This window comes from Taudactylus pleione, unplaced genomic scaffold (assembly GCF_031769625.1).
Source record: "Taudactylus pleione unplaced genomic scaffold, aTauple2 ptg000095l, whole genome shotgun sequence".
Taxonomy (NCBI): domain Eukaryota; kingdom Metazoa; phylum Chordata; class Amphibia; order Anura; family Myobatrachidae; genus Taudactylus; species Taudactylus pleione.
The window spans coordinates 12996849-13022497 of NW_028284497.1; the positions used below are offsets into that span (position 1 = coordinate 12996849).

General features: G+C 46.6%; 1 protein-coding gene across 1 annotated transcript in view; it reads left to right on the top strand.

Annotated features, from left to right (window-relative positions):
• Nucleotides 1-2089: 2089 nt before the first annotated feature.
• Nucleotides 2090-25649, top strand: part of CIROP (ciliated left-right organizer metallopeptidase) — a 58510-nt gene continuing 34950 nt past the window's right edge. Inside the window, exons 1-7 of the mRNA XM_088469966.1 lie at nucleotides 2090-2381; nucleotides 2632-2725; nucleotides 4422-4473; nucleotides 4577-4723; nucleotides 20995-21120; nucleotides 21334-21418; nucleotides 21806-21942. Of these exons, the coding sequence (XP_088326092.1) occupies nucleotides 2090-2381; nucleotides 2632-2725; nucleotides 4422-4473; nucleotides 4577-4723; nucleotides 20995-21120; nucleotides 21334-21418; nucleotides 21806-21942 (933 nt within the window). The remainder of the gene's footprint in view (nucleotides 2382-2631; nucleotides 2726-4421; nucleotides 4474-4576; nucleotides 4724-20994; nucleotides 21121-21333; nucleotides 21419-21805; nucleotides 21943-25649) is intronic.

Sequence of the window (25649 nt, forward strand, 5' to 3'; positions counted from 1 at the left end):
TGTCTGCTGGAGACATCTGAGGGGGCGTGGTTGGAGGAGAGCAGCTCAGGGAAGCGAGAACTCAGAGGAATGACCCCCTGAGCTGAGGGGAGGGGCCGCTTTAATGGGGAAAGCTCACCTCCCCATGCTGATTGTTTACCCACCGGGACGCTGGATTCCTGCTCCATATGTACCCTGGTGGTCTAGTGGATCACATTGGACAGAGCCTGTGTTCACGCTCAGCGCCTCCGGTCTGTCCCGAGACCGGAGGTATGACTGCCAAATTCCCGGTCACCTTGAGCGATGACCTGCCTTACCTGTCCGGATTGCAGTTTGGGTTCGTCCGCGGGGCCTGCTAGCGAGGACCCCAGGATGTCCGCCGAAATCCCCAGCCGAAACCGGCGTTGCGGCGCCCGGAGGGGTGTCGAAACGGCAGCGCAGACGTCCTCTGGACAGGTCTGCTGCTACACACTCAGCTTAGTACAAAAAATAAATAAGTAAAATCATAAATTAAAGCTATTTGGGCTGCCTGAGCAGCCCACTGCATAAAGGTGACACGACTCCGGCCGAGCACCGACGGAGCTGAGGTGCCTCTGGCTTGGGAAGGGGAGTATAGGGGGATGGACCGATGCATCCTGGGAACTAAAGCTTTTAACTGCGTGGTGCCCGGTGTTCTAATCCACCACCTACACCACAGGGTCTCCCTGTGGAGCCCTATGGACCCTGAAGAAGAAATAATAGTTTGGTCTCACGATCTGTGTGTTGTGCTTGCTGTTTAGATAGTATAGTGGCGTGTTTTACTCCACACCTAGAGTAAGTGTGTATGCCCCCAGCTGACATACTGAACATTTAGTAGAAACATCATTTATGAGCCAGCCAATGTGACATTTAAGAGTGGGGAAGAAAATGATTCCTAAAAGTTAGACATTGTTAGGAAACATTTATGTTATGTCTTGTTTATGACCTTATGTCAGAAATGTAACAGTATATACTAGCTCTATTCTTAAAATGATGAACTGCCCAGAAGCATTGTCTTTTTTTGTTAAGCACCAACCATATTGTTGTATAAAAGGGAGATACAGAATATGTTTACATTTATTAAGGAAAGAAAAAAGATGTGATGGTGCCAAGTTCCTAATTAAACATTTGTTGGTATCTTTATAGATTGTAAATGACTGAACAGACAGCACAAGGAATGTACTGTATCCAGAGTTTACTGTTCATCTGAATACAACCTGAACCATAATTTACATGTTAAAAAGTCATAAAAAGCTGTAATTTTAGCTACTGGGAGGGGAAAACTGAACAATAAAAGTGCACAAATCAGAATCTTATTGGATGAATCTGACAAATTGTGAAAGTTTACGAACAACATCAGGATTTGTCTTGTTTCCCGCAGACTTCAGTATTTGGTGTATTTCTTATAGGAAGCATACAAGCCAGCTCTGTGGGTACTGGAGCATCCCCAATATTTGTCATGTCTATGCATAGCAATTTTGGATCATATGGTGGATGTAATGCGAGCAACCGTAATTATTTTTGAAAAGTTGTCTCCCATGATAGGAAGTATAGATTATTTTATAGTGAGCATATCATACAATCACACATTCACAGATTGATGATAACATTACAAACCTGTAATACATTTTATTATAAAAGATGAGTGTAGTGCATATTACTAAACATTGCTTTTTTTTCTAGAAACTTCGCCCTCTCTGTCTTTCAGTCTCATGCTCTATGCCTCTGATTTCTCACTTGCTCCCCTCCTCTCTTTCACGCTATCTGCCCCTCTCTGTCTCTTTTGATCATTAACTTCCTGAGCTTCAGAAACCAGTTCCACAACTATCTGCCTGGCAGAGTTCAGCCAAAGCCGGCAGAGGATACAGGACAGAACGGACAGTCATGCAGAAAGGATAACGGAGAGGTTTCCTTGAATATTGTAGTGTACTTAGAAGATGGTGAGCAAGTGTTTGTCCCATATTGAATGGATCTAGAAAATATGTCTGGATTCTCAGGATACAACAGAGATCTCTACTTGTCAGAGTGCATATTTGTCTGTCTTTAGTTCTTCTTAACCATCTTGCCATCCAAACAATTATTTAGTCTCTCCATGTCAAGCATTGTGTGCGGTGTCCTTTGTGTGTCTCTAGTTATACAACTGTGTTCTTCAGTCTGTCTCCATGACTCTGTGCAAAGAGACACTCCTGTGGTGTCTCCTCCAGCTTTATTACCCCGCACTACTAGGATATCTACCCGTGCCACATCATGGGCACCTCAGCTGCCACTCAGGGTGATGCCCTGGTATCTGCCGGGAGAAAGTGCCTTTCTTACTCCAGCACAGAACACGCAACTACAGACAGCCATAAGAGATGTAACCAAAACAATCTCCAACATGTTATCAGGTGAGAGTCAGACTATAGTTGGCAATATATTTGAGTTCAGCAGGAGGTAAAGCACAATATATTCATTAGAAGAAAGCAGTATGGGCAGGATATTCATAACCTTTATGCCAGTAAACCTTTTTAGTACCACAATTTCTTGTTATGGTTATGGCAAGTGTTTATGTCTTCAGGCAGAACAACAATATATTTGACACAATTTTCTATGTGTAAATACAACAGCTGATAATATTAGACAATTTCTTTCTTACAGTGCGTAGATCTGAAGGACCACTACTTCTGAATCGTGATATGAATAGATTCTGTCGCTCTGTCTGGGGAGACCCCTCACTTCCCAACTACAAAAGGTAGGATCTGGAGTGTGCTCAGCCATTTTGTTGATAGCAACTGAAGCTGCATCTCCCTTATCACTTTGATATTTTTTAAATGCATATATTTGTGCAGTCTATCAAAACTTTCTGAGGCTTCTGCTTCAGTTTAATTATGACAGGCACATTTATAGATGACAAGGGGCCTGATTCAGAGTTGTAGATTACAGCATTCGCAGCTGCTATGTGTGAAAATAAGCTAATGCCTGCTAACTTCCTCGCCTGAAGTAGTGTGCTACAGACTGAGCAAATGTTGCTACTCTCACTTCCCCTATCAGCTTTGTGCGCACATCCTCTGGGGATTGAGAACACACCACCAGCAACGAAACATCAGACGCACATCAAGTCCTAGGCTGGTCAACTTTCTGTCTGGTGCATACATACGTAACGATTTTCTGTCACATTTTCTTTCAGATTTTCTCTTGAAAAAGTGAATGATTTTTTGAAGTGTAATGAACGATTTTTTGAACGATGAACGAATAATGGCCCTCATTCAGAGCCACTCGTAAGCGACAGCTCGTTCGCTCCGAGCGATGTTTGCCAAACTGCGCATGCGTACGGATCGTTATACGCATGCGCGAACCAGTCAGTGCGGCCGAAATTCATGTGCTCGCAAAATAGCGAATACCTGCTAATTTGAGTGACAGGATGAGGCGTATGTGGGTGGTAACAGGGGAAGGTGCTTGAAAACGGGGAGTGGAAATCAGAACGCAGGCGTGCTTAAAGGTCAAAACGGGCGTTTTATGGGTGTGCATATTTAAAACAGCAGCGTCATTGACCACGTCACTGGGTTTTTTTTTAGCCAGAACTGCTCGCAAAATTGTGGTAGCAAAAACCAACCACAAGAATAGCGAGCAGTTCATACCCTGTTCGATGTACTCGATTAATCTAATAAATAGTGGACATGACGTCGGATGCGAGCGGCCAGGGGGCGTAGTTTCCCAAAAAACGACCGCAAGTTTTGTTCGCTCGTTCAGACCTAGAGGCGTGAACAGACCGCAAACAGCGAACGGTTCATTTGAATAGCCACCCCTATTTTCTGGACGAGCAAGCGCAAATAGCGACCGGCTCTGAATCAGGGCCAATGTTCCTTCCCTTAATGAAAATCGTCATGTTGGACAGCCTGAAATAGACGATGAACGATAACTACAAACGGGAGTGCTCATTTGTAATTATCGTTCATCGTTATAACTCATAAACGGAACGAATTTTTTGAACGATTTAACGATAACGATGTCGTTATCGACAAATCGTTAAAAAAATCGTTACGTGTGTATGCACCTTAAAAGTGGCCTCTGAGACTGTGGTTCTGTGATAGGAAACGCAACCGCGATAGCAGACACATCCCTGAAAGTCTCATAACACGCCTATGGTCCGGCCTCCTTTTGCGAACACTTTCGGATACCTCCCCGACTCCACCCAGGAAGGCCCATGGATCTCAGTGGTCTGCTCAGGACCTTGCCATCACAACATTGCGAATGCCGTGTAAAACTACAGCTCATCTGTGCGCAGTAAGACTTTTCTCTGCATTTCACGCATGCACAGTAGCAAAAAATCGCTCAACTGCGTGAACATCGGCATAGCGTCCATCTCTGAATCAGGCTCAAGCTGTCCACAAATATATCATGTCTGCAGAGTTGTGTCTACTTCTCATTCTACAATCTCTCGTTTTCAGGTGTGGATCTCGAGATATGTCTTACTATGGAGAACGTTGCCTAGATGTTGTGGTATGCAGACTGTAGTTGAAATGTTAATTAATCATTAGTTATTATTAATGTCATTAATCATTAGTTACATCACAATTTTACTTTAACATACTAATCTCTATAGATCCCAGAGTCTCATCTAAATGGATATCAAGTGTGGCCATTAAATGGGACAGAACCAATTTATGTGATGCCAGGAGGAAGCGGTGTCCCTGATACAGATTTCCTGCTGTATGTGAGGGTAGCACAGACAGAGAAATGTGCACTGCAGGTGAGAGGCAACTAACAACAATTCATATTAAATACAAACATCCAACTTAAAAGGGTTCTACCATTCATATATAATGACATAAAGTATGTACTGTAGGTAATTTACCCTTTAACTGGAATTAAAACTTCTACAGGTTTGAATATAGCATGAAACCACAAGCTTTATAACAGTACAAGTGGGTCATAGAAATTACTTGATAGGGACAGTGTAGGACTAAGCAGAATGGAAGACATTGGTGTAGTTGGCTGGCTGAAACATAGATTGCAATATGGGGAACTAACATTCCCTGATTTTAATTAAATTAAAATACATTTTGGAGTGTATTAGATGAGTGTAGGACATAAGGCCTTAACTAGGGGTGTGTGAGCGGTGTCGTCAGCAGGACTCCAGGGGCGGCACCCTCGTGGCCCCATGGCACTTGCTACTGGATAACAGGGTGCCTGGAACGGCACCCTGAAGCCAGGATCACTGGTGCAGTGCCGCCTTTGGATTTTCCAGGAAGGCGTCCTGTAGCCTGTACAGCTGATCAGAGTGTCCTCAGGGCGGTCCGGGCAGTGCTGTATTTCCTGGTGCTGTTGGCCCTGTCCCATCTGAGTCATATCATGACACCATGCACTCAGGGGGGCAGGGGCTCTAGTGCTGCCATATAGCTTATGATTTAATGGTTTCCTCTATGGGTGTGCAGACCACCATTTGCAAAGGTATATTTTAACATCAACTAATTTAATTCATGACAGCTAACTAAAAAGAGCAACTCAGGAGGACGTTTATCTGATGTACTGTTGGTTAGTCACACAAACTATATATTCACTCCAGTGTTTAATATGCAGAAGCTAATTGCTGGAGCACTGGCACATTTTCATGAAAGGAGCAACTGTTTCTAGTTCTGAAATCTCTTCCATTACTCTGTCCATGCTATTGGTATATTTGTACAATTCAAGCAAATGCTTGAATTGCACAAATATATTAATAGCATGCATCACAAAGCTTTGACAATACAGAGAACATTAGTATGAAAATAGTCATGTATTCTGGATATATATTTTCTCCTTCTTGCATAAATAAATTGAGGGAAATGAGGAAAACAGTAATGAAGTCTCTTGTATGTGGCCCCCTAGAGTGTAAATGTGCTCACTGCCTCAACTTTCTTTTAACTTTATTTACTATTGTCCCCTGTCTGCATTTCTAATGACTGCATATATAGTACAGTGTAAGAGCTCATTCAGACTCCATATCTCATACATGTTTTCCAGAAAGTTAGGGGCCCATTTATCAACAAGTTTTATCATACGCAACAAGGTTTAAAACTTGTTGTGTATTATAAATGGTGCTCCAGCTAATCAGCTCCCAACTGTCATTTTTCAAACAGATGACAGGAGCTTATTGGCTGGAGCCCCATTTCTCATATGCAACGAGTATTAATACTCGTTGTGTTTGATAAAACTCATTGATAAATGGGCCCTTTAATCTTAAATCAGAGCGGAAATGACCTGTGTGCAGCTCTTTTTAGTTAGTTGAGCTAAATGAAATTAAGCTTAAAAAAAAAATAAAAACCATTTAGGGCCTGATTCTCAGTTGGATGTAGCAATGTCTGTGTCTGAGTCTTTTGCCAGTCGCACGTCTGTTACTTTATGCAAGTGGCGCTACAAAGTCCTTCCCTGGTGTACATCCATGCATGCGTCCGATTGTGTAAGGACTGTCTGTAGATCCTGAAATACTGCTTGGTGCATCTTTAGACACCACCATCAGCTGCACCATTGAAACTTACGCCAGTCCTATGGCAGGTGCAGATTTCCCGTTTCAGTGTGGCCTCTTATGTGAGCGATTAAGAGCCTGTGGGCCTGATTCAGAGTTGTATGCCATGCCGATGTTCAGAAGTTAAGTGACTATTGGCCTACTGCTTATGCATCATATCCATAATGCGCACGTGCAGTGTTTGAATTGCAAATATGCTAGCCCAGAGGATTTATTAGCAAGTGATATGCAGGGGCCATTTTCTAGGAGATAACAGAGTGGGGAGATAAATGCTGGCATGTTGCGAATGTTTTTGGGGCATGTACCAGTGGCCGACTGATCCTGTATGCAGGAAACATGGCTCCGGTGTCTCAGTTAGGGCGACCAATCTGAGTGGCCATAGACTCACTTAGGAAGTCGATGTTTGCAGGATCTGTATCCTATGCTGCATATGTGTACGCAGCTGCGATGGCTCCGGTGGGCGTCTCAGTACAAGTCCAGGCCACTGCTGAATTAGCATATTTCTGCACATATACAGCTGTGAAATCTGCAACCTTAACGTACAACTCTGAATCAGGCCCTGTGTACGTAACCACTTTCACCAACACACTCGCGACATTCCCATGACACGCCCATAGGATGGACCAACTCTGTGCATCTGAATTGCCACTTCACAGTCAATGCATTTTCAATGGGCGACTCTGTACAAACACAATTCTGATGCTTTCACACTGTGACTTAGATACATGTGCGGTAAAGAAAATTGCTTAACTACATAAACATCTGCTTTGCATCTGACTCAGAATCAGGCCTTTAGCATCAATGTATATGATGGTCATTTGTAATAATGTGTAAGGCACAGCTACGGTTCAGATTTTTCAAGTGTTTAGGAAACACTCGAGCGTGAAGAAGAGCGAAAACTGGTGCAAACATCATCAAATGCTCTTGTTCTAAACACCCAAAATAAGTGTGTGTGGGTGATACTCACATATGGGCGCCAGGATCACTTGTATGCAGATGGAACCCAGATTTAGCTCTTCCCTGAATTCACTTACTCTAGCAATCTGCTACATAGATCTAAAGTGAAATATAGTAACGAAAACTGAACTGATTAAATTCCCTTTGTCTGATATCTGTTAAACTGGTAACAGCACCAACATTCTGCCTGCTTCCCTTCCCAAGTCTGTTGTCTCTGTGCCACCCAGGCCTGGCGACAGGGGGGTACAAGGGGTACACCCGTGCTGGGCTCCGAGGTTCAGAGGGCTCAAATGACATTGGCCACGGGTGCGTGGCTAATAGTAAATTGACCGTCCACGTCCCCTGCGGCCACGCCTGGCCTGTGTATTGTATGGACGCCCCCTCCCCCCCAAAAAAAAAGTAAAACCCAGTGGCTCCGTCGCTAGGTCAGTATTGAGTATACTGTGGTGTGGCGCCGGCGCATATCACAGCACGTGTCACTGCGCATGACGCTGATGGCTGCGCCGCCTCTTCCCTCTGTCCCTGTCCATCCACCTAGCAACAGCTGGGAGGGAAGAAGGAGAAACCGACCACTGCCGGGCACACATTGATATTCGATATTGACATATGAGGGTGAGTGCCCCTATTCCTCATTTTACGTGTAGCTGTAGCCTCCAGGACAATATGTGCATAAATGGAGGGTTTCTTTTAATGTGTGGGTATGTGTATATATTATCTATCTATCTATCTATCTATCTATCTATCTATCTATCTATCTATCTATCTATCTATCTATCTATCACACAGTAGATATTAAAAGAAAACCCTCCACTTATGCAGATATTGTGCTGGAGGCTGGAGCTATGGATATATATATATATATATTAGGGGTGTGCACCGGCCACTTTTCGTGTTTTGTGTTTTGGTTTTGGATCTGGATCTTTCTTCGTGTTTTGGATCTGGATTGGTTTTGCCAAAACCACCCTTCGGTGTTTTGGGTTCTGGGTTTTGTGTTTTGGATCTGTATTTTTTTTTAAAAAAGCATAAAAACAGCTAAAATCACAGAATGTGTTGATTTTTCTGCTCCTATGCTATTATTAACCTCAAAAACCTTAATTTCCACTCATTTCCAGTCTATTCTGAACACCTCACACCTCACAATAGTGTTTTTATGTCCAAAAGGTTGCACCGACGTAGATGGATGACTATGCTAAGCGACACGAGTGGGCGGCACAAACACGTGGCCCATCTAGGAGTGACACTGCAGTGGCAGACAGGATTGCAGTTTGAAAAACTAGGCCCCAAACAGTACATAATTCAAAGAAAAAAAAGAGGTGCAAGATGGAATTGTCCTTGGGCCCTCCCACCCACCCTTATGTTGTATAAACAGGACATGCACACTTTAACAAACCAATCATTTCAGCGCCAGGGTCTGCCACACGACTGTGGCTGAAATGATTGGTTCGTTTGGGCCCCCACAAAACAAGCTGGCAATTAATCTGTCCCTGCACAAACTGGCTCTACGGAGGCAAGATGTCGTCCTCATCCTCATCCACCGATTCCTCACCCTCTTCAGTGTTGTGTACATCCTCATCCTCACAGAGTATTAACTCGTCCCCGCTGGAATCCACCACCACAGGTCCCTCTGTATGTTCTGGAGGCTGGTCTCCCTGGAAGAGTTGATAATTCATTTTTATGAACATCATCTTCTCCACATTTTGTGGAAGCAACCTCCTAAGCCTTTCGCTGACAAGGTTCCCGGCTGCACTAAACACTCTTTCGGAGTACACACTGGAGGGGGGGCAACTCAGGTAAAATAGAGCCAGTTTGTACAGGGGCCTCCAAATTGCCTCTTTTTCCTGCCAGTACAGGTACGGACTGTCTGACATGCCTACTTGGATGCTGTCACCAATGTAATCCTCCACCATTCTGTCAATGGTGACAGTATCATATGCAGTGACAGTAGACATGTCAGAAATTGTTGCCAGGTCCTTCAGTCCGGACCAGATGTCCAAACTTGGTCCTGCCTGCCCTGCATCACCGCCAGCGGGTTGCTTAGGATACCTAAGTTTTTTCCTGGCAGCCCCAGTTGCGGGAGAAAATGAAGAAGGAGCTGTTGACGTGTCACGTTCCGCTTCAGCTGACAGTGTTTTCACCAGCAGGTCTTTGCACCTCTGCAGGCTTGTGTCGGCCGGAAAGAGAGACACCACATAGGCTTTAAACCTAGGATCGAGCACGGTGGCCAAAATGTAGTGGTCTGATTTCAACAGATTGACCACCCTGGAATCCTGGCAAAGCGAAAGAAGGGCTTCATCCACAAGTCCCACATGCCGAGCGGAATCGCTCTGTCTTAGCTCCTCCTTCACCTTCTCCAGCTGCTTCTGCAAAAGCCTGATGAGGGGAATGACCTGACTCAAGCTGGCAGTGTCTGAACTGACTTCACGTGTGGCAAGTTCGAAGGGCTGGAGAACCTTGCACAATACGGAAATCATTGTCCACTGTGCTTGAGTCAGGTGCATACCCCCTCCTTTGCCTATGTCATAGGTGGATGTATAGGCTTGAATGGCCTTTTGCTGCTCCTCCATCCTCTGAAGCATATAAAGGGTTGAGTTCCACCGCGTCACAACCTCTTGCTTCAGATGATGGCGGGGCAGGTTCAAGAGTGTTTGCTGGCGCTCCAGTCTTCGGCACGCAGTCGCTGAATGGCGAAAGTGGCCAGAAATTTTTCGGGCCACCCAAAGCGTCTCCTGCACGTCCCTGTCGCTTTTCAGAAAATTCTGCACCACCAAGTTTATTGTGTGAGCAAAACATGGGACGTGCTGGAATTTGCCCAGATGTAATGCCCGCACAATATTGGTGGCGTTGTCAGATATCACAAATCCCCAGGAGAGTCTAAGTGGGGTAAGCCACTGGGCGATGATTTCCCTCAGTTTCTCTAAGAGGTTGTCGGCGGTGTGCCTCTTACTGAAACCGGTGATACACAGCGTAGCCTGCCTTGGAACGAGCTGGCGTTTCTGAGATGCTGCTACTGGTGACGCTGCTGCTGTTGCTGCGTAAGGTGATACATCTACCCAGTGGGCTGTCACAGTCATATAGTCCTTAGTATGCTCTGTTCCACTTGTCCACATGTCCGTGGTTAAGTGGACATTGGGTACAACGGCATTTTTCAGGACACTGAGGACACTTTTGTTGACGTTTCTGTACAGTCTGGGTATTGCCTGCCTAGTGAAGTGGAATCTAGATGGGATTTGGAACCGGGGACACACTACCTCCATCAATTGTCTAAATCCCACTGCACTAATGGCGGATACCGGACGCATGTCTAACACCAACATAGCAGTCAAGGCCTCAGTTATACGTTTTGCTTCAGGATGACTGCTGTCGTACTTAAAGGACTGTTGGAGGGTCAATTGTTTAGTAAAAGTAGTGGTGTTCCTACTTCCTCTCTGGGATGATGAACGACTCCCAGCAGCAGCAACAGCAGCAGCGGCAGCAGTAGGCGTAGCAATGCAGGATCCTCCAGAGGAATCCCGGATAGGAGAGTCAGTCATGCCAGTGACATGGCCTGCAGGACTACTTCCGATCCTGACTAAGGAGGAAATTGACGAGGAGGGAGTTGACGGTGTGGTTTGCAGGCGCTTGGATACAACAGGACAACGGGATTTAGGTGTCCCTGGACTGCTTACGGTCTTAGCCAAAGTTTCTGAACTTGACAGTAACTTTTTATGAACGCGCTGCAGGTGCCGTATAAGGGAGGATGTTCCTAGGTGGTTGACGTCCCTACCCCTACTTATTTCACCTTTACATATGGTACATATGGCAAGACAGTTGTTGTCCGGATTTGGATAGAAATATTGCCAGACCAAAGAGGTGGAATGTTTGGTCTTCTGCCCAGGCATGACCGTGATGGGCTTTTTCATCCCACGGACAACAACTGTCTCCCCCGGAGCCTGATTTAAACAAACCACATCACCATCAGAATCCTCCTCGCCAACTTCCTCCTCAGCGCCAGCTACACCAGTATCCTCATCCTGTTGTACTTCAACAGTGACATCTTCAATTTGCATATCAGCAAGTGGACTGTGGGTGCTCCTTTCAGCACTTGCAGGGGGCGTGCAAATGGTGGAAAGAGCCACCTCTTCCCGTCCAGTGCTGGGAAGGTCAGGCATCGCAACCACCACCACACTTGGACTCTCCTTGGGGATTTGTGATATCTTCTTAGAAAGCACAGTTCTTCGCTGTGCTTTTGCCAGCTTAACTCTTTTGATTTTTTTAGTGGGAGGAGGGCTTCCATCGTCATGAACATACTAGGGATCGACCTTAGCCGTTCCTTGCCACTCCGTGTCGTAAATGGCATATTGGCAAGTTTACGTTTCTCTTCAGCTGATTTAAATGTCTTTTTCAAGGTCATTTTCCTGAACTTTGCCATTTGGGATTGTATGTGCCCTCTACTATGACATTGGGCATCGGCCTTGGCAGACGACGTTGATGGCATGTTATCGTCTATGTCATGACTAGTGGCAGCAGCTTCAGCACTAGGAGGAAGTGGTTCTTGATCTTTCTCTATTTTATTTTTATCGGAGAAAGTTTGGTCCTCCATTTATGTTATATCGATTTGATATATACGTGCGGCTAAACACAGAAAATAATTTTTTTTTGGTTTGGACTGGAGTGTACTTTGTGGGTTACAGCACCCTTTAACGGTCAAGCCAGCCGGCCCTTTACTTATGACACAGGCGCACTCTTGGCACTACTTTGTTGATGCACGTGCGGCTACTGCGCACACAATTCACAAACACAGAAAATAATTTTTTTTTTGGTTTGGACTGGAGTGTACTTTGGGGGTTACAGCACCCTTTAACGGTCAAGCCAGCCGGCCCTTTACTTATGACACAGGCGCACGCTTGGCACTACTTTGTTGATGCACGTGCGGCTACTGCGCACACAATTCACAAACACAGAAAATAATTTTTTTTTTGGTTTGGACTGGAGTGTACTTTGGGGGTTACAGCACCCTTTAACGGTCAAGCCAGCCGGCCCTTTACTTATGACACAGGCGCACGCTTGGCACTACTTTGTTGATGCACGTGCGGCTACTGCGCACACAATTCACAAACACAGAAAATAATTTTTTTTTTGGTTTGAACTTGAGTGTACTTTGGGGGTTACAGCACCCTTTAACGGTCAAGCCAGCCGGCCCTTTACTTATGACACAGGCGCACGCTTGGCACTACTTTGTTGATGCACGTGTGGCTACTGCGCACACAATTCACAAACACAGAAAATAATTTTTTTTTAGGTTTGGACTGGAGTGTACTTTCGGGGGTTACAGCACCCTTAACGGTCAAGCCAGCCGGCCCTTTACTTATGACACAGGCGCACGCTTGGCACTACTTTGTTGATGCACGTGCGGCTACTGCGCACACAATTCACAAACACAGAAAATTATTTTTTTTTTGGTTTGGACTGGAGTGTACTTTCGGGGGTTACAGCACCCTTAACGGTCAAGCCAGCCGGCCCTTTACTTATGACACAGGCGCACGCTTGGCACTACTTTGTTGATGCACGTGCGGCTACTGCGCACACAATTCACAAACACAGAAAATTATTTTTTTTTTGGTTTGGACTGGAGTGTACTTTCGGGGGTTACAGCACCCTTAACGGTCAAGCCAGCCGGCCCTTTACTTATGACACAGGCGCACGCTTGGCACTACTTTGTTGATGCACGTGCGGCTACTGCGCACACAATTCACAAACACAGAAAATAATTTTTTTTTTGGTTTGGACTGGAGTGTACTTTCGGGGGTTACAGCACCCTTAACGGTCAAGCCTGCCGGCCCTTTACTTATGACACAGGCGCACGCTTGGCACTACTTTGTTGATGCACGTGCGGCTACTGCGCACACAATTCACAAACACAGAAAATAATTTTTTTTTGGTTTGGACTGGAGTGTACTTTCGGGGGTTACAGCACCCTTTAACGGTCAAGCCAGCCGACCCTTTACTTATGACACAGGCGCACGCTTGGCACTACTTTGTTGATGCACGTGCGGCTACTGCGCACACAATTCACAAACACAGAAAATAATTTTTTTTTAGGTTTGGACTGGAGTGTACTTTCGGGGGTTACAGCACCCTTAACGGTCAAGCCAGCCGGCCCTTTACTTATGACACAAGCGCACGCTTGGCACTACTTTGTTGATGCACGTGCGGCTACTGCGCACACAATTCACAAACACAGAAAATAATTTTTTTTTTGGTTTGGACTGGAGTGTACTTTCGGGGGTTACAGCACCCTTAACGGTCAAGCCAGCCGGCCCTTTACTTATGACACAGGCGCACGCTTGGCACTACTTTGTTGATGCACGTGCGGCTGCTGCGCACACAATTCACAAACACAGAAAATAATTTTTTTTTTGGTTTGGACTGGAGTGTACTTTCGGGGGTTACAGCACCCTTAACGGTCAAGCCAGCCGGCCCTTTACTTATGACACAGGCGCACGCTTGGCACTACTTTGTTGATGCACGTGCGGCTACTGCGCACACAATTCACAAACACAGAAAATAATTTTTTTTTTGGTTTGGACTGGAGTGTACTTTCGGGGGTTACAGCACCCTTAACGGTCAAGCCAGCCGGCCCTTTACTTATGACACAGGCGCACGCTTGGCACTACTTTGTTGATGCACGTGCGGCTACTGCGCACACAATTCACAAACACAGAAAATATATTATTTTTTTAGCACTTGGGGGGAGCACCCCTGATGGACAGAGCACCCCCTGGACAACACTACAGCACTCCTTTAGGACTGGGACACTGCACAGGACTTTGGAGTGGACACAGCCCCTATGGAGAACTGACTGCACAACACAGTCCAGCCAGCCCCTATGGACTTTGAAGTAGTGGACACAGCCCCTATTAACAACAGCAGCACAGCACAACACAGCCAGCCCCTATGGACTTTGAAGTAGTGGACAACAGCAACACTACACTACACTACACTACACAGCCCTAACTCCCACCCTCCCTCTTCACTGTCCACAGCCGAGTGAGAAAATGGCGCCGACGTGGGTACCTTATATAGGATCCAAAACCCGCGAGACTCGGAAGGCGGGAAGATGACGTTTTGCCTCGATTTCAGAATCCGAGTCAGGCGGGAAAAGTCGAGCCCTAATATATATATATATATAGATAGCTAGATAGAGATGCATGTAGACTGCATGCATTGATAAATATAGATGCAGGAGGTACAGGTGGGTGTTGTGGAGTAGGGGTCGAGGGGGGCCCACAGAGATATCATTGTAACGGGGCCCAAGATTTCTGTTGCCGGCCCTGGTGTCACCCTAATTCTTATATTCAAGCTACACGTCATGCTGCTTCCACCTATACAACATCTCCAAAATAGCTTTTCTCACTCAAGATTCCTCACCCTTCCTGATAGACACCCACATAATTTTCTGCCAGCGACATAGCCAGAACTTTGTTGGTCCCATAGCAACATTTTGAAGGGGCTCTGTCCCAATGCTTTAATGCTTTTAAAGTGAATCCTCTTCGCTTTAGTTGTTTAGTTTAGTTTATTCCCTGTAATAGTGCCCTAGTTCATTTTCTGAACCATAGTAGTGCCCTAGTTAATGGTATGCCCCATAGTAGTGAACTAGTTTATTTTCTGAAGCATAGTGCCTTAGTTAACATTATGTCACATTGTAGGGCTGCCAGTACACATTATTCCACACAGTGGGCCTGATTCAGACCCGCTCGCGAGCGTTGAGCGCTCACAAGCGGGTCGATGTTGGCCAAGTTCGCATGCGCACGACGGAGGCAGCTCCGTCATGCGCATGCGCGAGGCCAGAATAACGACGGCCAAGCCGTGATTATGGGTCTCGCACCAAAGGGGGCGTGCTGTCGATGGTGATTGACAGCACGCCCCCTTTGGTGGGCGTGCCGGGGGCGTGGCTGCCCAGACGGAGGCGTTCCCGCCTACCGTCTGGGGCCGGCCCCACTGACATCACTAGTGATGTCAGTGGGAGTGCTTTTGGTTCTGATAGAGCCAAAAGCACTCCAGGGCTTGCGGCAGACGAGACCCTGCCACAAGGGTCTCGTCGCAAGCCCGATGGTCGCGATGGTCTTGACCATCGCGACCATCATTTTGGCCACTCGCTATAGCTGTGGGTGGTCACCCATAGCTATGCGAGCGGCCAGGAGGCCGCTCTTAAATTCAGAAGACGGCCCTGATTCAGAGCGAGCTCTCTGTCAGAGCGTCTGGCTCTGAATCAGGGCCAGTACCCCTAATTGACATTTTGACATACAGTGTTCCTAGTTCATATATTACTATAGTATAGTGCCTATACATCATATTGTGCCACATTACAGTGACCTTCATTTCAAATTATGCCACATTACAGTGCTCTCAGATCATATTATGCCACACTATGTGCCTCCATTTCATATTGTGCCACATTACATTGTCCCAGTTCATATTCTGTAACATTATAGGGCCCTGCTCACATTATTATAAGCAGGTCAGATTATGCCACATTACAGTGCCCTCGAATTCAGATTATGCCACATTTAGGTGGTTGCACAATGCAACAATAAATCTGCAGATCGAGTGATATACTGTACATATATACATATATTTATAATATATCTGTAGATGATGGTCGTTCATATACGCTGAATGACCATCATCTTCCAGGCAGCCGCTGATATATTATCTACCATCGTCTGTGCAGCACAGCCGACACAAAATATTGCTGGTACACAAACAATTGATCGGCCAGTATATCTGTCAGTGTGTACCCAGCTTTACAGTGCCCAGTTCATATTATGCCCCACTATAGGGTTTACAGTTCATATTATGCCACACTATAGGGTTTACAGTTATGATACATTATAGTGCTCTCCATTTCAAATGATGCCATGTTACAGTGCACTAGGATCATATTATGCCACACTATAGTCCCTCTACTTTATATTGTGCCACATTTTACAGTGCTCCAATTCATATTCTGTAACATTATAGTGCCCTTCAGTTTACAATTAGTAGATCAGATTATGCACACATCACAGTGCCCTCCAATTCAGATTATGCCACAATACAATGCCCAGTTCAGATTATGTATTACAGTGCACTTTACCATTATAACATCCATTACACACACCTCTCACTGAAATTGGAATGTCACCCCATTCAGGCTGGGTAACGGGTCGGACTCAAATTCTTAGCAGGCAAAGTCGGTATAAAATGACAGTATAAAACCTGGATCTGAGGCCCCCTAAGCCTCTGTGCTCCATAGCAATGGCACCCCCTGCACCCACTATAGCTAAGCTCATGCTGTCGTGTCTATTGCAGTGTATTTCTGTGCGGTCTACCAATGACAGGACTATTCTCCTGTAACCAATCGGGAATGCTGCTATAAAACTCATTACATATAGTACCCTTCTTAACTGTCTGTCTCTGTCCGTCAATTACTTAATTGACTCTCCATAAACTTCGGGGTAAGATTGAAGTACTGGACCTCCATACCTTCTGCCCCACCTGTTGGGGCAGGGCCGTTTTAAGAGAGGAGGGGGTCCGTGTGCAGCCTCCGTTTGGGCCCCCTCCTCTCTGAAGGTGGCTCAGTGGCACTGAGCGCTGTAGATTCTGGCTTCATGCCAGAATCTACAGCGCATGCGCGGGTCTCCGGGAAAATGGCGCCCGCGCCTACTTTCCCGGGGTCATCTTTTCTGCGCATGCGCAAATCACTGAGAAAATGGCCACCGCCATTTTCCCAGTGTTTGCTGCTCTACAGCGCCCGTCCGGAGCTGCGGAACAGTACTTCGAGAATCAGCGGAGAGGTAAGTATAATTACCTATGGGTGCAGGGTGTGTGGTGTGGGCCCCCCTGGACCCAGGGGCCCGTGTGCCCCGCACACCTTGCACCCATTATAGATACGCCTCTGTGTTGGGGTATTGAGGGAGCTACTGCAAAGTCTCCATGATGCTCCTTTAGGGAGGCATCAATCCTTTACCAGGATGGCCTTGTCTTCTGTGCATCTTGTCACTGCGTTAGAGTGCCACAGTGGGACACAGCCATGTCCCACTTAACTCCATTGAGACCCTGCACTACATCCACTGAATACCTGCTACCACCGCTTGTATATGCACCGCTACCCACATACATCGCTGGCTGGTGCTCTGTATGTCACCTCTCAAGCACCGTCTCTTCAGGGGGGAGCTGCACTAAGCCTTAGAGAGTGATAAAAGTGAAGAGTGATAAAGTACCAACCAATCAGTTCCTGTCACTTTTCAAACACAGCCTGTAACATGACAGTTAGAAGCTGTGTGGCTGGTATTTTTTCACTCTCCACTTTATCACTCTTCAAAGCTTATTACATCTCCCCCCCCCAGATACTGAGGGTATGTAACAGTGAGTAGGGCTGTATAAACTAACTCCCACTTAATAAACCACACCACCGGTTAAGCACCTGGGCTGTTTGGTGACTTTGAGGATCCGCTGGTGTATACTATTACTCTGCTTATACCATCACCAAATAGTACACACATATTCAACACCACTTGTATTTCCATCCTCACCTGCTATAGTTCTCCAATGTCCTTCTAATATATTTCCTTCTAACAACTTCCCATGCAAAGAGTAAAGCTGGCCACACACTAGACCAACTTACATCCAACCAGCCAACTTGTTGATTGGTTGGAATGAAAATCTGGTAAGGAATGGGAGTAAATGATGATCAGCAATTTGCTCCTAAATGCCAGAAAACAGATGAAAATGGTCGTCAGACAAGTTTTTCAAATGTTTTATCTAAACAATTTGTTCAAACAACAGTTGTTGTCCATTTTCCGGCATTTGGGAGCAAATTGCTGATTGTCATTTGCTGTCATACCTTACCAGATTTTCATTCCAACCAATCAACTAGTTGGCAGGTTGGACAGATAATCTGTAGATGTGTGGCCAGCTTAAGACATCTCCCTAGTAATGGAACTATCTACCCCACCTTATTAAACACAATATAGTCTTTCATTGGGTTGAATATGGGAGACCGGCAGTAGGGATGCCGGCTGTCAAAAGACCGACAGCTGCATCCCGATGCTCAGAATCCTGACGGGAGTTAGGTAAGTATGTAAATCTCCCCCTCACCCCCTACCCTCCTTTCCTGCATCCTAACCCTACATACCCCGCACCCTAACCCTACCGTCCCTTAGTGCCTGAAACCTAACCCCCTTTCCTGGTGGTGCCTAACCCAAACCCACAATAGGGGGTGCCTAACCCTAACCGCCCCTCTCCCGCAGCCTAGCCCTAACCTCCCCGTGGTGCCTAAACCTAACTCTCCACCCCCCGGCCCAGTTATACTTACGATCGGGATGCTCTCTGTCGGGAATTCCAGCGTTGGCATTTCCACTGATATCGGGATTTCCGACGCCGGTCTTCTGGCCACGGTTCCACGATTCAGTGCCGGGATTTTGGAAGCCGGCATCCCGATGGTAGGTTTATTAACTACATCCCCTTTGATTGGTTAAAGAAAACACATTTTCAACAAAGCTTATTAGTTGCTCCCGCATTCCGTGCACAGACCTAAATGCAGATAACTGCCTCAATATGCAGAGTTATGTGGCTGGATCACCCCTATCCATAGGCTTAGTTTGATAGTGGTTATCATTGTCATTTGCTTCATCCCTATCTCTGGTGCATAAGTTACAAATTACAACGTATTTAAGCTTCTGCACAACTCTGCATATTCTGCAATTACATTGACCCACCCTCAGTGAACTTAGCCTATATGCAAATGGAAGTCCCGCATATCCCGATGCCGGCAGCCCGAAGGGAGAAGATCCCCCGCTCCCCTCTAAGTGGTGCCTAACCCTAACCCCCCTTACCGCACCCTAAACCTAACCCTCCCGGGTGTAATGCTAAGACTTGCCTAGTTCGGGCTGGCGTCCTTCAGCATTCCGGCATCGGGATTAAAATAGGCATCGGTATTTCGACGTCTATCTTAAATCCCTTGTCGGGATTACCTTGTCGGTATTGAGATCGGCGGCATCGCACCTGCCCCCGTCTCATAACTACATCCCAAAGATATAAAAGATACAGAGCAGGAGCCCGGGTGGCAGTGGTGCAGATATACACTGGCGGCCACCTAGAAACACCGCGGTCGGCATTACAAATATGGCGCTGGCCGCAAGCTAATCACAGCTCGCGGACCAGCAGCCAATCAGTAGCAGCCGCTTATGATTGGCTGTTGGTCTGCGAGCTGTGATTGGCTCGCGGTCGGTGCCATATTTGATGTGTTTATCCCTGGCCGCTGGTGCATATCTGCACCACTGCCATCCGGGCTCCCGCTCTCCCATCCGGGCCAGGGTTAAAATTTCCTTTCCTATTCAAATAAATTGGGGAAAAAAATAGTAAAACAAAGACAGTGTAATGGTTAGTGTTACTGCCTCACAGCACCGAGGTCATGGGTTCGATTGAAACTATGGCCCTAACTGTGTGGAGTTTGTATATTCTCCCTGTGCTTGCGTGGGTTTCTTCTGGGTACTCAGGTTTCCTCCCACATTCCAAAAATATACTGGTAGGTTAATTGCCGGGAGGGACTAATGTGAATGGACAAATATTCTCTGTAAAGCGCTGTGGAATATGTGTGCGCTATATAAATAACTGGTAATAATAATAATAAAATAAAAAAAACAATCCTTGATTGGTTCTCTTGAATGACGCCAGCTAGAATGTAACTGTGCTTACAACCTCCATTTTCTAAATCAATCTGTTCTACACAGGAATATGATGTATTTTATGTCATGCATTTGTGCCACTGTTTTTAATTTTGCTTTGGAATTATGTTTGGTCCTTGGTTTACCTGCTAAGTCAAAGTTGGGGAACCTCCATTTGGTAAATTTTCTATTTTTAGTTCCTGAACATTTTTCTAGAGACTTAGCACCTGATTCAGAGATGTACACTGTCGCTAACCCGATGTTAGCGTACATCTCTGATGTGTAGGGGTCTGCGCATGTGCAGAATGGATCCTGCGATCTCGCTCGCAGACACCCCCCCAAAAGTCGCAACATGATTGACATGCAGCAGCGTTTGGGGGGCGAGACTTGTCACCGTTCCCGGAAACAAGGGCGTGCCACCCCCATTTTCCGGGAGGGACGAGGCCAGGGTCTGCGACAGTGGACGCAGATTTCCTGGCCTCGCAAATGACCAGGAACCAGCCAGGCTGTGGTAAGCTTCAGCCTCCACCACCTGGCCAAAGGAGAAACCATCATGACCATCTGTCAGTATGGTTGTGATGGTGATCCCAGGCTGCGACCTCGGTGGCATCGCTGGGATGGCAGATGCAGCAAGGAGGTGTCTATTTAGCATTTTAGATGGATGGCATTGCACAGCCATTTGAATCAGGCCCTTAGTACAATAATTTTTACCTTGTGGTGAAACATTATTGACTAACTTCTATCTCACTATAAGCTACTCTGAGGCTCTGCATGTACATTCATAAACTGTGTGCAAATATCAAATACAATACTCAATGCTTTCTCTATCCAATGCTGTCTACTCTCACATCTCATTATGTCACATCTTCTAAGCCCTTAGTCATTGCCTATGCATCATACTGTCAGCTGGACCACTCAGGTCGCCCCATTGCTGGAGTCATTGTGTTCTGCCCAAAGCGCCTGAGAGAGGGAGTGTACCAGCACAGTCACATTGTACAGGTATGAGCCTGTGTAATCTACAGATCTACAACTGCACTTTTCCTATTAATGACCACTACTGTCTTTAAATGTTACTTATTTGCAATCGGTAACATCACAGCACTTTAGTAAGCTTGATGAAATGACTTCTATTTACACTTTGCAATATCGTTCTTTCTGTCACCCGTGTCATATTCATGTAGATAAATATTTTATCCCCCCCACGTATTGCAGGTGTCTTTACATGAGATGCTTCATGCTCTTGGATTCTCAAGCAGCCTTTTTGAGCACTGGATAGATTGTAGTTCCTACGAGTCAGGTAATACTGATTTTCCAATGTCATTTTAGATCTTTGGGGCCATAATTTTACTTTCATAATTAACCATAACAGTTGATTTACATAACATAACAGGGATGGTTTTTTTTTCATAATATAGTCCAAAACATGTGCTGTAATCCATAGCATCAAATAATTTGTAAATTATCATGAATGCTGTATGTTTCTATTGGTTTTGGAACAGTGGTAATGTAAGACAATTAAAAATGTTGTTGTACTGTAGTTGTACTCTGCAACCGTCACAGCTGAGGTAGCATGGGTAACCTAATCCTATATTCCCTTTGTTACCACATGGAATTATTATTTTGTTTATCAGATTCCATGTTCTATTACTGTGAAAGCAACTTTATTATTTATTTGTTTATACAGGACATGAGTGCTCTTCACGGTCCCGTGTGACAAATATAGACGAAAGAGGTCAACTCCGCATTTACACTCCAAATGTGATGCAGAAAATGGGGGAGCACCTAGGTGGAGTCAGTATTGGAGCTCCCCTTGAGAATCAGGTAAGGGGCAAAAGGATGCTCTACTATCAGTCTCATCCTATAAGAAATATATTGACAGTAATATTTAAACTGGGAAGATTTGGGGCTTAGTAGCGGTAGAGAAATTTTGTTTTTTGTTCCATAGGTAATATTTAGATATTAACAGGTGATGGAGGATTTTAGCGAAGGGGTATTGGGGGATAATTATCATGCCTTCATTTTACCCTGACTTCTCCGGTCAATCATCTGGTGTGCAACTACGCAGATGAATTAAAAGAGTGGATTATATGTGTCACACTTTTCTTGACATTTGCCTTAATACACAAGCCCCTGTTGTGCTAAGTGCAAATTGAAAAATTATATTTCAGAACATGGTTTTGCCAGCTCAAAGACAGGATCCAGCGCATAATTTCACGAGATGCTTTCCAAATGCTTGATTTTAGAGTGGCCAGGCCAGAATGGCAGCATGATTAGCATGTATGTAATACTTCAGACACATACAAGGTCCAACCTGATGTTAAGACGCCTGTCTCTTCTTGCTGACAGCTGCTTTCTGGTCAGCTGCACTGGTTGATTTAGCAGGAGAAGTTGCTGCCTCTGGACATGCGCAGCAGCTCAATTCTGTCCCTTATACTGCATGTTGTGCTTAGCTGGGGGTGTCTGGGCAACTTGTTCTACAGGCGGAACAGAGAAGTATTTTTACAGATCTAATTTATTTATGGGAGATCAACATGTGAAATTATGTGATGGATAGACTTTTTACATTTTTGTGATAAAGGATTTGTATTTGAACAACACTGTAGTAAATTATTCACGAAAATATGAGATATGGTAAGAACTTACCCTTGTTATCTCTATTTCTACGAAGTCCATAGGGTTCCACAGGATACCTTGGGGTATAGGTGTGACGTCAGTCGCAGGGCACCAAAGAGTTAAGCTTTCAGCCTCCCAGGATGCACTAGGTCCCCCTCCTATACCCCGCCCCCAGGCCAAGGCACCTCAGTTAGTTACCAAGCCATAGGCCGGAGGAGGAGAAGGAAGAGAGAGAACAAAGATCTGGACACATACAAGAATCACATTCTCACCAGAGGGAGACGGAAAACCGGTGACCAGAGCAAAGCCCATCTGCAGCACAGGTGCGACAGGGCGGGAGTCCTGTGGAACCCTATGGACTTCGTAGAAATAGAGATAACAAGGGTAAGTTCTTACCATATCTCATATTTTCTACTTCAGGGTCCATAGGGTATCCACAGGATACCTTGGGGATGTCCCAAAGCAGTATCCTTTAAGGGTGGGGACGCTCCTGTGCAGAAAGGAGAATCCGCCGCCCGAAGGAAGCATCCTGAGAGGCGAAGGTGTCAAACCTGTAATACCTCACGAAGGTATGGACAGAAGACCACGTAGCAGCCTTGCAGATCTGAACTGCCGAGGCACCACGTCAAGCTGCCCACGAAGGACCCACAGACCTAGTGGAATGAGCCTTCAGAGAAGGAGGGACCGGTAGGCCTTCATGAAGATAAGCTTCAGAAATAGCCATACGGATCCAGGCTGCCAAAGTTTGCTTTGAAGCAGGCCAACCCTTTTTACAGAAGCCATAGAGGACAACAAAGCGTCCGACTTCCTAAACAAAGAAGTGCGGTCCACATAAGTCCTTAAGGCCCGCACAACATCCAAAGAGGCCTCACCCACGGAAAGACCCGGTGAGTTAAAGGCCGGAACAACTATTTCCTCGTTAACCTGAAACTGGGAAACAACTTTGGGGAGAAACTCGGGCCGAGTGCGGAGCACTGCCCTGTTCCCATGAAAAAAACCAAGAAAGGGGGTCTACAAGAAAGAGCCCCTAACTCAGAAACACGTCTGGCTGAAGCAACGGCCAGAAGGAAAACAGTCTTAGCTGTTAGCCATTTAATATCCACTGAGCCCAGTGGTTCAAACGGCGGTCCTTGGAGAGTCCTCAGGACCACAGCCAAATCCCAAGGCGCCACAGGTGGAACAAAGGGCGGCTGAATACGGAGAACACCTTGCATAAAGGTGCGCACATCCGGGATTGTAGCAATCCTACGGTGAAACCAGACAGATAGGGCCGAAACCTGTACCTTCAAAGAAGCAAGGCGAAGCCCATGATCTAGTCCCGCTTGCAGGAAGGCGAGAATCCGAGACAGACGAAACTCCCGCGGTGCATAACCTCTCGGTCGACACCACTGGAAGAACGTATGCCACACGCGATGGTATATCCTCGCGGAAGACGGTTTCCGAGCTCGTAACATGGTACACAGCATAGAGCTGGCAAACCCCCAGGACCTCAGCATGGCCGTCTCAACAGCCACGCCGCCAAAGACAGCCGAGTCAGGTCCGGGTGAAGACAAGGACCCTGAGACAGAAGGTCCGGTCGTAGCGGCAACCGCAGAGGACTGTCCACGGACAGACCCTGAAGGTCTGAGAACCAGTGCCGTCTGGGCCACGCGGGAGCTATCAACAGGAGCGTCCCTCCTTCCTGTTTGAATTTCCGGATTACCCGTGGAAGAAGGGAGACCGGAGGGAACAGGTATGCGAACCTGAACGTCCACCGGACGGACAGAGCATCCACCAGAGACGCCCCTTCGTCTCTTGTGCGAGACCCGTACACCGGCAACTTGTTGTTGTGCCGGGACGCCATGAGGTCGATTTCTGGAAGACCCCACCTGTCCACCAGTAGTTGAAAAACGTCCGGGTGCAGGGACCATTCCCCTGGATGAACGTCCTGGCGACTTAGAAAGTCCGCCTCCCAATTTAGCACTCCCGGGATGAAGACCGCTGATATGGCCGGAAGATTGCGCTCCGCCCAAACCAGGATCCGAGAGACCTCTACGAGAGCCGCCCGACTGCGAGTTCCTCCTTGCCTGTTTATGTAGGCCACGGTGGTAGCATTGTCCGACTGGACCTGCACCGGGTGACCCTGGAGAAACCGCTGTGCCTGCAGGAGAGCATTGAAGACCGCACGGAGTTCCAAGATATTTATTGGAAGCTCCGCTTCTGTCGGTGTCCACCTGCCCTGGAACAAGTGTGGACCCGAAACTGCTCCCCAGCCCCGAAGACTGGCGTCCGTTGTCAACAGGACCCAATTTGGAACCCAGAACGGACGTCCCTTGTTGAGGTGGGTCATCTTTAACCACCACGCAAGGGACAGGCGAACCTCCGGGGTGAGCACAATCGTCTGGAACTTCAGAGACTGAGGCAGCCCGTTCCACTTGGACAGGATCAGGTGCTGCAGAGGTCTAGAGTGAAACTGGGCGTATTCCACCATGTCGAACACCGACACCATGGAGCCCAGTAACCTCATCGCCGAGTGTAAGGACACCCGGCGGCTGTGCAGACAACTGCGCACCCTTGACTGTAAAGCAGAGATCTTGTCCTCCGTCACGAAGATCCTTTGCTGTCCCGAGTCCAATAAGGCTCCAAGATGCAGAATCCTCCGAGACGGGATTAGAGTGGACTTCTGCCAGTTAATTAGCCAGCCGTGCCGTTGCAGCAGTGCAATGGTCAGGTCCAAGTGGTGTAACAGGAGCTCTGGAGATCGTGCCACCAATAACAGGTCGTCCAAGTACGGCAACATGCGGACTCCTTGCAGCCGCAGAGAAGCCGCCATGACCGCCATAGCGTCCTGTATGTCCAATGACACCATGTAGTCCCCAGGTTCCAGCGCCAGAATGATGGACCGTAGGGTCTCCATCCGAAACTTCGGGACCCGC